Source organism: Tetrao urogallus (genome assembly GCF_951394365.1).
Source record: "Tetrao urogallus genome assembly, chromosome: 1".
NCBI lineage: Eukaryota > Metazoa > Chordata > Aves > Galliformes > Phasianidae > Tetrao > Tetrao urogallus.
In genome coordinates, this window is record NC_136813.1 from 86,397,160 (window position 1) to 86,415,535 (window position 18,376).

General features: G+C 40.9%; 1 protein-coding gene across 1 annotated transcript; it reads right to left on the reverse strand.

Moving 5' to 3' along the window:
• Positions 1–1,281: 1,281 nt before the first annotated feature.
• LOC306957978 (interferon-induced GTP-binding protein Mx-like) lies at positions 1,282–16,507 on the reverse strand (the record flags this gene model as incomplete). The annotated part of the gene is made up of 13 exons (XM_079549357.1): positions 1,282–1,540; positions 3,039–3,281; positions 5,070–5,146; positions 6,050–6,208; positions 7,080–7,221; positions 7,688–7,810; positions 8,690–8,768; positions 9,708–9,906; positions 10,408–10,546; positions 11,407–11,540; positions 13,226–13,363; positions 14,296–14,488; positions 16,241–16,507. The coding sequence occupies 13 exons, from the start codon at positions 16,505–16,507 to the stop codon at positions 1,307–1,309; spliced, it is 2,127 nt and encodes a 708-aa protein (XP_079405483.1). The 3' UTR covers positions 1,282–1,306.
• Positions 16,508–18,376: the final 1,869 nt, after the last annotated feature.

The window sequence follows — 18,376 nt, forward strand, 5'->3', positions numbered from 1 at the left end:
AAAGCAGTGTGTACCTGCCTGTTTACTCTAGGGGTATTTCCAATAGCACATGATTGTCATGCGCCCCTTAGGGGATACCATGAAGCAGTTTATAAGTTTAAAGCACATTCAAAATAAAAATTAAATGTGTTTCAGTGTTATGGTATCAGGTTTTTATAGGGCTTGTGAGCTGCTGTGCTGCTAGTAGATGTGGAAAACTGTTGGTAGTGCTTAACAGGGTTATAAATGCTGCATGCTCCAATGGGTTGAGCTCTGTGCTGCAGAAGTCAGCCCTCCATTGCTGCCATGTTACAAAGAGAAGGCTTCTCTTGTAACCTTGGGAACTGCTTGTCTTGGGAACTGCTACATGACAAACTGGAATAGGCACATTTTTTTAGCAGAATGCAGCCAGCCCTCACTCACTGCACAGAGTATAGTTTTGCCTGTTAAAATCTCCCTCTGAAAGATGTCACAATTATGATGTGCAGTATTGCGTTTTGCACTGCCTTCCATGAAATGAAAGACAACTTTTGGAAACGTTCTCCTCAGCCTCAGAAGGAGGAGATATCAGGTAGCATGCCATGTGCTGAGGCATCTTTTCAGTGTTCAGAGTCTTGTGGATTAATCTGTTACAGACAACCCAATCCCGTGGTCTGGTAAATCCACCATCAACCCCAAAATCTCAGGCAGAGGTCCAGGCACCTAATAGAAAAACATCTTGGTTTTCTAACCATAACCATATAAGTCAGAGAAAAAAGAGAAACAAATCCTATCATCATCCTGTGAGTATACTTATCAGCTGTAGTTATTTCCCTTTAGGCTGGAACTGTTTCAGACACACTGTGAGCACCATCTTTATCTGCAGAATTGGAACTTACCAGTGGTAATATGTTGCACGAGCATCTTTTATGCAAGGCAGGCAATACAACAACCACAGCAAAATCACAGAGATCTAGAAAAGTTATGTGATTGGATTTTTACAGTTTCTGGCTTCCACAGCTGAAGGCTCCCCATCCCTTAAAAAATAAAACCAAAACCACCTACCTCAGAGCTCAAGCTTTTAAAAAATATATTTTAATGTTGTATGGAAGACAAAGTTTATAATGAATGGTTGAAAGTGGGATAACATTTTATCACAACTACTGCAGTGGAGCTTAGACAAGGGTAGGCATATCAGACTATGGAAATTAAGACAGAACTAAGCCACTAAATCATTAGAAAAATCTAGAAACTGGTATTAAAGGTTGCTGCGTTGAAGGATTTTGTGAAGCTCCTCATTAATGCTAGAAAGCAAAAGCAGAAAAATACTTCTGAAAGATGAGGAAATCTACAGAGACTTAAAGTCTGCTAGGTACTGGTAGGCTTTGTTGAGGCGACTAATTTGGCTGGTTAGTAACTTCCGCTGGTTAGCAGCTTTGTGATCTTCCTGGAGTAAGTGGCTTAATTCTTCTTTTTCTTGCAAGAGATGCAACATTGAGATCTGCAAATAATCTCCAAAGTCACGAAGAACAGTAGAGAGGATGATCAGAGGAATCTGATTGCTCAGGCGTTTACTTGCTCCCTATGAGGAAAAAAAAAAAAAAGTGAAGACTTGCTTTCCTAAAAGAAGAAAAAATGGGCTATAGGTGCTCTGTTACAAAGTGACTGCACACTTTTAAAGCACTGTATGGAGTTGCTATTCAAGGAATTGAGTGTTTCTTGGATCTAGAAAATGCCATTAATTCCTTTTGTTCCTAAAAAAAAACAATCCAGAAGTTAAGATTTATGGGATTGTCAGCTGTAGCTTTATTTTTTTCTCCCTCAGTGAACTAAACCCAATGCAGGCCACTCCCAGTTTATCTCTCTCTCTGCTAACCTTGATAAGAATTATTCTGCGACTAGAAGAGCACTTCAACATGAGTGTCTGGCTACAAATAACAGAGGTTCTATCTTCCTTTCTTTTGGTGGCATATGACTTGAAGATGCCAGCAGCTAGACCAGGTAGAGGCACATTTGATTTGGAAGTCCTAAAGGACTTAGGCCACCCATCTCCAGCAAAGTCTTGGTCTTTTCTGGCTTCAGATACTGCTTTACCTCAGAAGTCTTTCATCTACAAGGACAATGAAAAATACCAAAGACTAGATATTTAGTTTTTCTTTCTAGTTTGCAGAGATCTAGTCAAAATGGAGCAATTCAGCAGAGTCAGCAGGGTGCTTACTGAGCCTATGTATTTTGTTATTCTGGTGCTAAACCTTACACAGAATCTTGACCTTTCTTAATTGACATGGGATCAGGCATGCCATTTTCAAATACCATGGACTTAAGAGCTCTAATCTGATTTAATCTCATGTATTTGGCTCCAAGTCTCCAAGAGCTGTGATGCCCTGGTATTTGGTTACTGTTAAAAAGGGTATTTAGGGCATTTACAAATATACAACTATCCTTCAAGACTCTATGGTATAGTAGAAAGTATCTGAGGCTGAAGGGAAGAACTTTATGCAATTCTGCTTTTGTCTTTTGCTCTCTGAAAGCTTCCCAATGCAAAAACCTGGAAGAACAGCCTGAACATTCAGTTGCAGCAATGTTTCGGAAACCTTTCTATTGAAATTGAACCATTACCTAAGTTAGTGCATTAATATTTAACTTGGTGCTTACTGAGGGAGTTTATGAAACAAAGATCAAAAGCATATTCTCATACTGTGCATTCTCTTGGCTGTCTTGCTCTAAAATGATCTTTTGTTAAAGTATCCCATTTATCTCCATTTAACTTCTAACCTGTATGTGATGTGGCATAGCCACTCTGATCTCTACAGAGAGCCAAATCCATTTTAACCAGTTATTTGACTACAACTTGTCCGGCCCTCTGAGTTTAGAATCCGACAGCTCTTTTACTGGAGCAATAGGGCTTGCCATCATTCAGATGTCATTAATTTCTCATTGCAGGGCTAAGGGCTCTTCCCCTTGCTTTCCTCTCCCCCAAGTCAGGTAAGTAACAGTCCTCTCATCCCCCTAGCTCTTGTTCCCATAGGAGAAGCCAGCCAAAGGGCATTGGTGTACTGCCTTGCAGTCTGCAGACTTACAGTGAAATAGGCCTTTGTGTGAGAAACCATTTCCAGGACAAAGCTGGGACCTTGACTTGAAGCAATTGAAGGACCAAGGTCTTTGATTTTTGTATTTTTGTTGATGCTTTCTGCCCGGGCAGCTTTTAAATCATCTGCGTAAATGTTATCCTGGCAGTATACAATTCTCTCCATTTTAAATTGAGTCAGGATGAAATTTTTCGCAGTCGTTGCTTGTCTGTCTGCAATGGAACCAATTCTGGCCTGGAAAAGAAAAGAATAAGTTTTGAGATGCTTAGCAACATCCCTCAGGGTGGTGAAGTGGATGTAGTTGCACTTGCAACTTGCTAGTAGCAGCATTTGCTAATCTCAGGTTGGCCCTTGGTGCATACTTTGATGTTTTAGCTTCTGGTTCCTTTCCGAGGAAAGAGCAGGAAAATGTGGTGTTTGGTCCCCTCATGAGAAACAAGTGGGATCATGTCAAATCAAGTTTAAACCTGGTGCTTGTATCCTGAAGGAAAATCCCAAGATTGATTGGAACAAGCAACAACTGCCAGTGATGAGTTCAGCCTGCCCTCAGTTTTTGCACCTGCTCAGTTTTTGATTGCTTTTGCATGCATTTCAGCTGAATCTCCTTGAAGTAGGCAGTGGCAGCAGTACTGATGTGAGCTCCATTTCCCCTTCCACCATTCTCAAAAGCATGATTTCTTACCCGTTGTCATCAAACCAGCCCTATCTAATCCATAGCAATCTAGCATCTTTTTAAAAATAACATGTTTTTTTTCACCTTTTTGGTGCTACCATCTGCCTGCAGAGACAATAATCTCCTCTTTCATCCAAGGTCTCTTAAAATGCTAACTTAGCATTCCTACATCAGAATAAAATTTTTGTTTTTCCCTCAGAGTCTATCAGAATCTCCTCTTTTCTTCCTTCCTGTAATTCTGTAATGTGATGGAAAGTATAGCAATAATTAGCACAGTGGCACAATCCTTGTGAGACTGTTCTCCAAATGAGAACAAGCCCAAATGCAGCAGCTGTGGATGCAGCAACAAAAGAAGAAAAGCTGCTTACCTTGGAAGTCTTCCAGTAAACAAGGATCTCCAGCAAGATAAACTTATCTCCACTGCCAGCCCCTAAATGAGGTCTGGGAAGGGGTGGATCCCAGCTCCATCCCTTCTGGTCACTCAGGTGCATTGCACCTGAGCTCCCCAGGTTGGCCCTGCCTTCCCACCAGGTCACTCCTTCAGGCTGTGAGTTAGCGTTTCTGCTACACTTCCTCTCATTGTGTTATGCCTGAAGACACCGCACCTCTATGCTTGGCTGAAATAGCTTGTTTGGTCCCTGTTTATTTGTTCTGGGACTTCAATAGGGTTTGGCTGTGCAAGTTACACAGCAGACAGTTGTTGCATTTGCCTATGAGTTTCCCATCAAGCAGTGCCCTGTGTGTGGGTTGTTCTTCATGGCAGGCCTCTCACCTCTTCTTCAAAGATCTTTCCCAGATAAGGTATTCAAGGGCATCCACCCAAAACCTGGACACCTCCAAAACTCCAAACTGCAAAAAGGGATCTTTTAACTCTATCATGGTTAAAAGGCCTGCTCATTAGCTGCTACTGCCTTTGATCAACAGTGTGATGCCTGCCCTGGCTAACACTGGCTTGCCTTTCAGAAAGCAAAAGCACTGTGCTTGCGAGGCTGCCCACATGCTAACAAAACATTTCAGGACTTAAAACTGAAGTTACTAAGCTCTTCCTGGCAGCCATACCAGCTTTTCTTTGCACTGTGTTGTGTGCATCAAGAATATGACCAAAATGAATGGAGAATGCATGCTTTAGATCTTGTCAACATTACACCAAAAGGTAGAGTGTGCTTTCATTAGTGCCATTACAAACATGCAGTTGTTTGAAATGTCTTACTTTATAAAAAATCATAGACTGTCAGGAAATCACATAGTTGCATGTAATGAGATGGAATAGGTGCCATCAGCGTGGCTATATTTACAAATATCATTCTATTTTGCTCTTGAATTATCTCAGGTTTTGGCTAGTCCCTCACCTTAGCAGCTTTGTTTAAGTTCTGAAAATTAGCAAAATGCTTGTTAGCCAGCTGCAAAAATTTCTCTTCAACCATACCTAGGGAAGAACAGACAGACAAAAAGTCAGGTAAGAAAATGAGGTTTTTAAGTTATTGTCAATATGAGGCCTGGAAAAACCACTGTCTTTCTGTGTTCATGCTAAAATAGCTGGGTATTCATCCTGATGTAAGGCACCTTTATGACCATACAAATAAAAAGGAATTTAGATCTCTAGGCCCATGTGCATGAGTCACTAAAGACCACTCACCATGTCAGATATTTAATATCCCTGAGACTTCTTAGATAAAGCAATCTATGTGCTTTCAGTTTGACCAGGTGGGTCATCGCTTGGCCACGTAGGCACATCTGCCTCTCATCCGAGTGGCCACTCCAAGGAGAGGGGCTGGTGCCTGTAATACAGGGCCCTGACTGGCACAGATGCTGTAGCTGTTTTCTAAAGCAAACATGGCAGAGAAATGATTGTGACGTACTTTTTCCTTATGTGTTACTTATGGGATGAGTTATCCCTTCCCCCACCCCCATTAGTCACTGTGCAATATATATACCCTTATGCAAAGAACTGGTAAAGAAGTTGGATTCCCAGTACTGGTTTATGAATCCCATTAACTGAGCCTGGCAATATCAGCCAGCTCGGCTGGCACCAAATAGCATTCCAAGATGCTATTTCTTTACACTATTATGTATTATAGTTACTTTCTAATTCCCCATTCCCAGCCACGGGGAAGTGTACTAAAAAATTGTTAAGGTCATATGCAGAGATTAGAGGTCTCAGCTCTAGAGAAGGAATAATCTCACAGTTTGAGTGGGATTCACTTCCACATTAAGGCATCCCAACTGGAGCTCTTACTCCATCAATGATAAGTGGCTTGTTCTGGACACAAAATTACCAGGCACACCAGTGTCACCTATGTGATGGCCTTGTGTGGCCTGTGAGACGTACAGATCACTTTGTTCAGCATCACAACAGCTGGCTCCTCCAGCTTTGAAATTTGCTCTTTTATAATGTCTTCAAATGTCCAGTAGCTGATAAAGCCTGGGAACTCCCGTCCGCGGTACAGGTCTGCATATTTGGACACTTTACTGCGTACGATTTCTTCAACTGTAATATTAAAATAACACTGCTTTACTACTAGGTTACTTCATAAATTTTTGATTAAGAAAGAAGTCTCTTAGAAAATGCTCTTCAGTAGAACTCATCTTTAAAGCAACACATTTACTGCAGAAGTAAGTTGGCACTCATTGCTCAGTGCCTTAATTAGCTTACTCTTCCCCCCCCCCCCCCCCCTCCCCCCTATAAAGTCATGTTGGTACACCATGGACAGGACATGAGAAACAATGACACAGCAGTGTCTGTTCTGTCTCCCTATAGTATTTGCCTCTGGCTGACCATATGTCTACAGCCTGTTTATACCTATTGTTTTATAGCCACTAGAGATGTTGACAAAATAAATGTGCATCAAAGACTAAACATGATTAAAGAGTTACTGCTTCACTACCAAATGTTGCTATGTTATCTCCAAAAACAAGAAGGGCTACTCCTTACAGGGTTATAGTTACTGTAGACTTGGAATTGTTTCTCCCCCATCTTAAACAAGAGCTGAACAGAAGATAAAAATGCCAAAACATTAATGACAACAACAATTAATTTATAATGTAAGTATTATTTTTGTTATGGTTGCTGCTGTTATTTAGGGGAATAGTTCAGAGCATCAGCAGTTAATTCTCTGCCAAAGCCAGTCTTTATTTTATTGCTTTTTTTGGGAGAAGTCAAATGATCTCTCTGTAAGGACAGTGATTTGCACGAGCTGGGTCTCTTTGTCCCTAAGGGCCAATGTGTAACTAAAACATTACTGCAGATTTCATCTCTTCCTAGATTCTTTCATATTCATTCTTTCATAACAACATATTGATGATGTTGTCTCTTAATGTAAAAGCTAGGGGATGGAATCTCTCAGATTTTCTATGCTTACCTTTGGCAGAGCTCTCCAGGACTTTTACTCCCCATGTACGAAACTCTCTGCGGATTTTTGGAAACAATCTGATTTCATTTCCAAACCAGGATTCCTTTCCATACATTGCCTGAGAGATATCTTCATTAAACACTTTGATCAACTGTAATGAATCAAAAAGGAACACAAAAAACAAAGTACTGAAGCTTTATTTCTTCAGACTAACTTGTAGGTGTTCATTAAATACACAGACATTTGATATTACAGACATGACTGAAGGCATTATTTCCTTGTATCTTTCATGCTCTTAGCTCTTGGTTGCTTGGTTCTGCACCAGAGGAACAGGCTGCCCAGGGCAGTGGGCACAGCTCCAAGTGCTGGAGTTCAGGAAGCATTTGGACAATGCTCTCAGACAGAGGGTCTGAATTTCAGGTTGTGCTGTGTGGAACCTGGAGCTTGTGGGCCTCTTCCAACTTGGGATATCCTGTGATTCTACTCAGGATACTCAGGGGTCTACTCACTGAGACCCGTCAGTGACAGATTCCAGAATCTCCCTGGTCCATTCTGTTACCTTGCTTTCTTTAGAAGGGTCTGCTCTGCTCTGTAACTGAAGCAATATTAATACTTACTCCTGCAAGGAAAAGCATCTTCTCACGGTCAGTTTTGTGTGTGCTTTGTGCGTACTTTTGTAGTTCCTTCTTTGCTTGTTGCAGCACATCATGTATTTGGATCTCCATTGCAGGCAAAGTTTTCTGGAGGGCAGACAGGAAAGAAGGACTCTTAGTTACACATCTGATTTTGGAATGAAACCAAAAATCTCTCCAGGAACAACTGGAATAACACCACAGGGGAAATATGACCGTCATAGAGAGAAGGCTGGGGGCTCCCTGAGATGCTAGGGTTGACACCACTGTCAGCAGGCAGAGGAGCTGCAGTCTAAGGCAAGACTTCACCTACAGTGGGCCAAAAGGTGTCTCATGACAGCTTGTGATGTAGGGAGTATACTGATCCCTCCATTCCTAACAAATACGTGATTGAACTCAATTCTTTGGTTGCTTTATTTTTTATGTAAGTTCACATTAATACAGATTTTTTTCCTCCTTCAGGTCCCTGTACTTTAGCATTTTCTCTTCATGGAATAATGTATTATTTATAGATATATTTGTATAAAATAATAAAAATAATATGCATATATTAGTCTAATAAGATAATTAGCTCTTCCTTGGGATTTTTGAAGACATTTTCAGTTGGTAGAAATGATCATGTTTTAGAAAGCTAATGGTAGTAATTGTCACTCAGCCTATCAACAATATTCACAAACAAAAAGAAGCACCAGAAGCTGCTCGTGAAAAGGCAGGTGTCATGAGTTACAAGCAAATGAAATACTTTGCCTATCGTCAATTCTTCAGCTAAAGGCAAATCTGAGGACAGATTGCTGTTTTTGTTCTCTTCAAATCTCATCTCTATTTGTCCTTGGATTGTTTAAGGTTAAAGGATAAGCCTTATGTATGCATAAAAACTAAAAAAAAAAAAAAGATGCTGAAAGGGAGAAGGGTTGGATTTATTTATTTTTTTTTTTTTTAAGATAGTAACTGATGCATATTTCTTAGCATGGCATCTCCATTACTTACAGCAATATGTCCCACAAGTTCATTTGTAAGCTTATTTGCCAGATGAGGGATAGTAGCCTTATTTTCATCCAGAAGAATGCTGAAAATAAACAAAAAAAATATCAAAAAACCTGCTATGTTATTTCTGCTTGTGGGAAGTATGCCAATTCAAAACACTTCTCACCTCTCAATCACTTATTCTCAGTGATTGATTCTCAGTGATTGATTGATTGAAATCAGTGATTGCTGAGTTTTACAGTGTTTTCCATTGAATAGCAATACTTCAGTGCTTAACTGGAAGTGTTCATATGCCTACCTCGTCTTCATTAGGACTATTCTGGTCTTCTGAGGCTAATGCTTTTAGAATCACAGAATCATCTGGGTTGGAAAAGACCCTCAAGATCATCAAGTCCAACTGTAAGCCTGCCTACCAAGCCCCATTGCTATATCCCTTAGTGCTGCATCCACATATGTCTTAAATTCCTCCAGCGATGGGGACTCCTCCACTTCCCTGGGCAGTTCACTCAAATGCTTGACCAAAATATCTTTCTAATATTTAATCTAAACCTCCTTTGTACAACATGAGGCCTTTTCCTAGCATCCTATCACTTGTCACCAGAGAGAAGAGACCAGTCCCCTTCTCTTTGTTGCAACCTTCTTCCAAGGTAGTTGTAGAGAGTGATGAGATTTTCCCTCAGCCTTCTCCAGATTAAATAGCATCAGTTCCCTCAGCCTTTCATCATAACACTTGCTTTCTAGCCCCTTTACCAGCAAAGTTTGTTGCTCTTAGAGAATCATAGAATGGTTTGGGTTGGAAGGAATCTTTAAGAACATTTAGTTCCAACTTTGCTGCTATAGGCAGGGACACTTTCCTCTAGACCAGGTTGCTCAAAGCCCCATTCAGCCTGGCCTTGAATGTCTCCAGGGAGCGGGCATCCACAACCTCTTCCAGTTTAAAGCCATTTCCCTTCATCCTTTTGCTACATGATTTGAAGTGATTTCAGTATATTTTGGGTTAGGTCCTTTCTGTGAGAAGTACCTGAAATGTTTGTGAGTCTCGAAGAACTGTCTCTCTTGCTGGATTGCAGAGTCCAAGGACAGATTGTCATTGATGTCCTGTTGCCCATGACACTTCACAATCATATAACCTTTTCTGAGTGGGATGACTTCATTTCGCATTATCTTAAGGACAGCCTCTTCGGTTCCTTTGTCCACCAGATCTGGTTTAGTAAGGATCCCTGTGAAGTTACCCAAAGAGAAAGTTAGTCAAGCACCAAAGTTGAAGATGGAAGAGGTGCAGTAGGACATCTCACAGTAAGAGTGGAAATGTTCCCTACGGTGTTTTTTTTGTTTTGATTTTTTACATTAACTGCACTGTTTTGTTTTCTCTCCTAGAAAGCTTTCAGCTCATGGGCTTTGCACTGTAAAACTCACTCTGCAGTTGGACTCTCAGTCCATCTTTTGCCTTGCAAACCTTTTCAACAGAGAGCAACAAGACTTTCCCAGCACTAACTCTGAGATTTTCGATTTTCATTCACAATGTGAATGCCAGCTAGACTCAAATTTGAGATATTTTAAGAGCTAGTAGATCACTTCCAGCTTTGTAAAGGGTTTATTTAGTCTGCTTATTTCTTCTTTTAGTAGCTTTGAACTAAAACTTTGAAGATTTAGCATGAAGTACACAAATCAGACGTTCGTGAAAATAAATGATTCACACTTTAGCCTAAAAAAATTCTCACCAAGTGTCCTTTCTCCTGTGGGGTCCACCTCCTGAGCCATTTTCAGAGCTTCTGTTGTTGCAATATCCACATTGCATGGTACCACTACCAAAATGATTGTCTCTTTGCAGCCAATATATTTTTTAAGTAGCATTTTGATCTGAAATGTAATACAGTAGTAAAGAGTTCAATGAAATCAAATGCTTGCATGTAGGATGCGACTACTCCTAGCAGTACAAGCCACCACATGATATGTCACATATACTGTGAGTACCATTAAATGTTAAAGAATGGCATGGAAATGGGTTAAGAAAATAGTGTAGTCTCTTTTCCTACAGAAAGATAAACCCAAACATTTAATGTGAACAAGAACGGATTATTGTTATATCCTGTCATGAAAAAATCATTTAAATTACATAAAATTTAACATCTAAGTAAAATTTAAACTCTTGTGGATAACATCTTTCTTTAGGGAAATATGATGTCAAAAAAATGACAGTTGGTTCCCTTCACATGTACACTGTCAGCAAAGAGCACTGAGCTAGTAAAAGTGTTGACCTGCCTTCTTGCTCTAGAAGAGCTTACAAGAACTCACACATTTCACTTTTGCCAAGCACCTCCACAATACTGAGAAAATGCAACCTGTTTGGGATTTGTCTACAGTCCAGCCTGTGTTCAAGCCTATGGGCATGGAGGCATTGCTGTGTTAGAGACCATCTGTATGCAAAACAGGGTCAGTGCATCTGTGTTCTTCCCTGCTGCTCTGGCAGGTGCCTGGGATGGCTCACCTATGTCAGCATGGGCAGCTCCCTCCTGCACAAAAAAAGACAGGAGGTCTTATCACTGTTCCTACCAGCACTGCCTTGCCAAAAAACAGATCTGTCTGTTTGCTAGTGTAGCTCTCATAATGGCTCAGAAGCCCAGCATAATAATTCCAGACTCCTACAGCAAAGATTTGCATGTAAGATAGGCTACAGAAGAGAACCTTTGCATAAGTTGGCAGATAAAACTGACTGTTACCTGTTGGCCATTGTCTTGTCTAGCAATTCCAGGAAGATCAATTAGTGTCAGGTCTGGGACATCCGGGGACCAGATTTCAAGGGAAATTAGTTCTCCACTAATGTTACCATCAGTGCCAGCCACTGTATCTTGGGCTGCAAGGTGGAAAGAGGAAAGCAATGAATACAGGCTTCAAACTCTGCGTTGAAGTGTAGGTGAAGTGGGAATATGATGACTCCAAAAAATATCTACTATCACCTAAATTTCTTTTAGGTGTGGCTTTTTTTCAGACCTAGACATTAATGTAAATCCATTTCTGCAAAAAAACCAAAAAAATTATTACGTGAAATCCCTTTGGAGTGGAAACTGCAGTATTTTACAGAGCATATACTAATGGATTGTCATACACATACACAAAATACACATAAATAAAATATCACAAGAGCAAGGGCATAAAGTATTGGTCAGCTGCAGAAATTATTCCTCAGCATCAAGGTACTCTGTAGACTTTAATTAATTTTTAGCTGCCTTTAAAGACCAATAGGTGTTACTATGTATTCTCCGCGCATTGATAGTGAGGTTGGCAGATAAACCATTTTTCTCCAGGTTGTGTATCGGCAATCATGATGGAACCAACAACACCATGTGGAGCAAGAAAACTCCATTATAATATTCATGAGAGATTCTATCAGCTATGTAATTGGCCTACTCAAATCATACCAGTTTCTTTGCAGTTTGTGAAGGGTATGTTGAAAACTATATTGAAAAACTAATGAAGGAACATTATAATAGAATCATTAAAGTTGAAGAAGACCTGTAAGATCATTTAGTCCAACCATTCACCTACACCAGTATTGCCCACTAAACCATGTGCCTAAGTATTACATCTATACCCTTACCTTAAACACCTCCAGGAATGGTAACTCCAATGCCTCACACCAATCTTTCTGAGAAGAACTATTTCCTAATATCCAACCTGTACCTCCCCAGTGCAACTTGAGACTATTCCCTCTCATCCTATCACTGTTACCTGGGAGAAGTGGCCAACCCCTACCTCACTACAACCTCCTTTTAAGTGGTTGCAGAGAGTGATAAGGTCTCCCCTGAGCCTCCTCCAGACTGAACAATCCCAGTTCTCTCAGCTGCTCCCCATCAGACTTGTGCTCCAGGTTCTTCACTGTTTTGTTGCCTTTTTCTAGACACGTTCCATGGTCTCAGTGTCTTTCTTTTAGTGAGGGTCCCAAAACTGAACAGGGTACTCATGATGAATATAATGAATAGCAATGTTGTAGAGCTGTCCTAACCAAGGAAATAAGAACAAAACCACTTTCACATTTCGGGCAAGTGCTTACTACACTTTGAGTGACAAAATATTTTCTCATACTGCATGAAATACCATAAAAGTAAAGCTATGGCATGGCAGTGCACGAGGCTATGGTCACAACTAACAGAAGCTCTGTATGCCCTCCTCTGCCATCTTTCAATTTTCTCAAAAATCATAGGCTTTCCTGCCACAGACACCACATGCATTTTCTGAGCATTTGAGCTGACATCATGAACCACTGAGGGCTTTGCATGCTTACAGCTTGACAAACTTCCCTAACAAGACAAATAGCATCCAGCTGAGCACACAGCCTGAGCTTTTGTCAGATATTGTGGACCATCTTCTTCACTGAAGCAATAATTAGCACAACTCTCTTGCAATGCCTCATCTTCTTAAGCTCTACATTCAGTTCTTGGTGGCTGTAATCCCATGTGTTAGTCTGAGGACTGTTTCTCAGCCTAAGAAAAGGAGAGAAAGAATTCAAACAAGATTGAGCAAGGGCAATACACAACTTACCTTTTCTTATTGCTTCCTTCACCTCTGAGGCATTCTGGAGTTGTATTTCCATGTTGCTGTAATAAATCACCCCTTTCCATTCTGATGGTGGTGTTATTTTTTTCATTTTGAGTTCCAGAGGACAGTGAGTAATGACATCTGCAGTAGCACCAAAGACATAGGTGACACAGTTGTTATGCACAATAGACTGTGTGTGAATGGACTGGGTGATGTGTGCAGGGTTGCCTAATACTACATGGAAAGGCACATAAAAGTTTGAAGAGTCAAAGGGCTCTCATCTGACTTCCTTCTCTGTGTCAGCAGTACTATGTGAGGTCAACCATGGCTTGGCCAGACAATTTTACCTTGCAGGCCTCCAAGAATGGAGATTTGTTCTTCTCTGAGTGACCTGCTTTAGTGCAGGTCACTGCATCTACATCTTATGAAGGCAACCCTATTCCTGGACTTGAGGTCCAGACTGAAAGCCTAAATGTGCTCAGGTACTGCCAACCAATACAGAACTCACAGAACTTGGGTGTGTGGATATACATGCACATACACGTGAACACACGTAGAAAATGAATTGTCCTGAGCTGTAAATACAGTCTTTGAACAATCTAACATTCAAGGCACGTGTCTGTAAGCAAATCTTTGTACATTTTCTGCCAAAACCAAACATTTCTGTAAGAAAATTTTGATCTAAAAAGAGCAACGCAGAAACAAATTTCAAAACTAATCTTGCATATGGAATCAATACATTTTGCTGGGGAATACAAAGAGTTAGCTGATGCTGCTGCCTTTCTGCCTGCCTACAATTTGGAGCAAGTATGTCACATTATATACTTCTTATTTCTCCTCCCTTGTCCACCCAGACTGTGCAACCTGTTGGACTGACACTGAAGCGTCCCACCTGCATATCCATTTCTTCTACTGGAAACCAGAGATGGGAAAGCTTCTGGAGTCCCATGATTTAGGTACAGCTTCAGTCATAATGTTATCTACTCGTAAACACCAGGGGGAAAAAATAAATAAATCCCTTCTACTTCACCAGTGTCAAATTCAGATGAAAATTGGAGAAGGTGAATTCATACCACTGTCCCTAAGAAGAGCAATGCCAGATAAAGCTTCAAGGACAGAGCTTTTCCCAGAGTTCTGGTCTCCAATCACTGCCATCGCAGGCAACGTCAGGTCATTTCCTATACCAAGCATTCTCAGGCTGTCGACAAGGTCAATACAAGGTCGGATCTTTTTGCCATATTGGTCGTGCAAGGTGTGTTCTGCTGCCTGTTGGAGTTAAACTTACAATTAATTTAAAGGTAATTTTAAAATAAGCTGATTCCAGAAACAAAAAAATAAATATCGAAACAACCCACCCATCCAAAACAATTACAAAACACCTTCTAGGCAGCTTTTCCAGCTCTTCATTCTCTAGTAAACCTCTGTACAAGCACCAGCCTGTACTTCATATCACTGTGCATCCTTGCACCCTCATGCTATAAACAGATGGATTATAACTATGATTAACTCTATTGAGATTGGATCAGTGACTGAAACAACCTTGGTAAAAATGGCCAATTTTCTAAGCTGTCCTGAAAAGTGAAAAGTAAAAAGAGACTTCAACACTAAATGTGCTTTGAATATATATATTTTTTAATAACTGTCATTTTCTTTCACTCATACAGATGCATGGAAGGACACACATGTAAATAGAGACTGGCCACAGCGATGAGATAATTTAGTACAGAAAGTTCATTAGATCTTTTTTGAAGTTTGAAGATTTAGTTGGTAATCAATCGCCAAATCATTCTGCTGTAGTGCCCTTAATCACAGAATGGCCTCGGTTGGAAGGGACCTCAAGGATCATGAATCTCCAACCCCCCTGCCACATGCAGGGCCACCAACCTCCATACATGGCTAAAATCTGTAGTTCACATCTTTCTTTGCCAGATCCTAGCTGGCCACCACCGTCAGTTCTGTCTAAGAGTCACCTATGAAAATATTTGTCAGATATAATAAAAAAAAAAAACAATTTTTTCTTTCAAGATAAGAAAGATGGTACACATCTCTGCCAGCAGGCGTTTTAAAACACCTTGATACTTTGATAATTGATAACACTTTCATACTACCTTTATCACAGTGTTTACTGCTTAGTAAATCCCAGCCATTCTCAAGAAACCCCATTAACACAGACTTAAAGCTTGTGAGGGGTCTGGAGCACAGACCTTGTGGGGAGCAGCAGAGGGAACTGGGATTGTTAAACCTGGAGAAGAGGAAGCTCAGGGGATACCTTATTTCTCACTACAGCCACCTGAAAGGAGGGTGGGGTAAGGTGGAGCCCAGCCTCTACTCCCAGGTGATAGAATGAGAGGGAATGGCCTCACCAGAGGAGGGTCAGATTGGATGTTAGGAAATATTTCTTCTCAAAAAGCACGGTGAGGCATTGGCAAAGACTGCCCAGGGAGGTGGTGGAGTCACTGTCTCTGGAAGTGTTTAAGGAAAGGGTATAGATGTATTACTTAGGCACATGGTTTGGTGGGCAATGTTGGGGTAGGTGTATGATTGGGCTGGATGATCTCAGAGGTCTTTTCCAACCTTAATGATTCTATGATAATCTCTGTGTGTTAAATATACAACACAGATTATTAGTAAAGTTTCTTTATGTTTCCGTTGAAGGTAACAGTAAGTAAAGTAAGTAAAGTAAAAACAGTAAGTTAAAAAAATATCCCAGATTTTAGGATTCCCATTTACTGGTGTTTGCTAATTGTTCCTAATGAATTAGATATTTATTACAGGTTACACTGGCTGCTAGGCTGCTGCCATGCTGTTTATCACATGAGCAGTTTTTATGCCAGCAGATTAACAGTAGGCACACATCTTCCTAGCTATGCAAATGACTTCTTGACACCGATCCTAAAAATTCTCCTCTCCTTCGACCTAAGAAGTCCCCAAAGAGACAGAGGAATTCATTTTGAGTCGCAACGTAAAACACGGGTGAGTTTGAAGAGTATCTGTGCTTTTCTCTGCCACCTGCCTTACCTCGTCCTTGTCCTCTTCACTGTCATTCTGCTTCTCGGACACTTCCTGCTCATGCCCAGGCTTTCTGGCAGTCAGTTCTGGTACAGAGGAAGCCATCTGATTGCTACAGTCTGGTGGCGGTGGTGGAGGTATCCCAAAAACAAAAGGTGCTGGTAAGGAAGGTGGTTTGTTACTATCCTGCTTTGGGATCTGATTGGCACATCCAAAAGGTTTGTTGGAGTTTGGGATCTGACTGGCACATCCAAAAGGTTTGTTGAAGTTGAACATTGCACCGTTCATGTTCTGCTGTTGTTCTGGCTTGCTCTATGGCGTGTCCGTACGTACTGCACCGAGCAGTGATTACTATCAATACCAACCACTCTTGACAGACTCTGAAATCAACATTAACCATAGCAGAGAAAAATCAGAACAATGTTTCTTCCTCCTGGTTCAAGCCCTTAACAGAGATCAAGAACCCAAATTCTTCTCAAATTATTAAGATTGATCTCCAGAGGAAAGACTTGAAACACTTCCCACGACGTCACTTAAACCTTTTTTGTGTTCCCCAAAAAAGAATTTGACACAGGATATTCCCAAAGTATTCTTAGTCTCTCTTATGGAGACTTAACAAGAAATTTTTTGGACAGGGTGGACGCAGTGGTTTCACAACAATGGCTAGCTTAGCTCCACCACGCCACTCTCTCATTCCCCCTCCTCAACAGAACTGGGGGAGAAAACATGATGGAAAAAGGCTCCAAGATTGAGATAAGGACAAGGAGATGACTCACCAGTTATTGTCAAGGACAAAGCAAACTAAGCACAGGGAGATTAATGCAATTCCTGTAATATAGTGTAACAAAAGCAAACTAAAATCACTTTTCCCCCCCACCTGTTCACACCTGAAAGGTGTGAAATACAGTGCAAAACAAACAAACCAATCTGAAAACAGAGAATAAAATTCAATTCAGAAAAACAGCAGAGAGACAGGTACCTGGAGGATATTGGCAGATTGATTTTACTGAATTACCTAGGACTAGGGGACCAAAATATCTGCTAGTCCTAGTGGATACATTTACTAGTGAGCCTGTTCTTCGGTTGAATTAAAAATAAGTATTTTGCACTTTTAGCTGACGTCAATATGGGGAGAGCACATAAAACATAAATGATACTTTAAATGTGCAAAACAAGTTTATAAAAATAGAGTAATTCCTCACTTCCTACTCAGTCCAATTTATTATTAATATTCCTCTCTCCTTTAACCAAAAAAACGAAAAATAGACTGTGAGAAAAGTGCTTTATTTGGACCAGCAACAGAAGACAATTCAACTACTTGGGGTGGGTATTAGGAAAAACTTCTTCCCTGTAAGCATTCTATCATCACCACAGCTGCTGTGACACTGTTGCCATTCTGCTCTCCTTGAACTGTATCTGAAGGCATCTGCAGTCTCTGTGCCAGCAGCTGCCTGCCACCCCACAAGAAACCTCTGGGCAGCCTGACCCAGCTGGGGCCGCATGGATTGCAAACTGCCTGGCAATAAGTAGCCTTGCTTTCCTCTGGCAGCCCTGGCTTCACTGCTCTGGGAGTAGCTCCGAAACCAACCACCAAACACAAAGCTGTGGTGCTGAGCATGCAACCCCCTTTTGTCTCCCAAATATCAATTGTGTTAGTCTGCATCCAGCCAGAAGGGGACACAGACTTCTACCTGTCACACTGACCAGAAGATATCTGCGTAATCTCTACAGCCTCTGGGCTGTACATTTGTTAACACTATCTGAAAAAATATAGCAGTGCAAAACTCCTAACACTGTACATGCAAACTGCTGGTCAGATTGTGCTGCTGACACCTTCAACTATTAAAAGCAACAAATATAGCAATTAAAAATCACATGGTTATTTTTAAAAGAAGGTAAAGGAAAGGAAAAGTCATACCTGCCAGAGTCGTGCAGCAAGGAGAAACAACTGCATTCAGCTTCTTTGGGTGCTTTTCTATGCACAGACTCCACCTACATGATGTGAACAAGCAGAAACGAAACTAAAATGCTTTCATGTTCGGAAATAGTACCCTGATGTGTGTTTCACTCAACATCCTCGTCCGCTAGCCAATTTTCTTCCCAGTGCTTTGCAGAACCCAGTAACAAAACCACTCCAGTGCACTG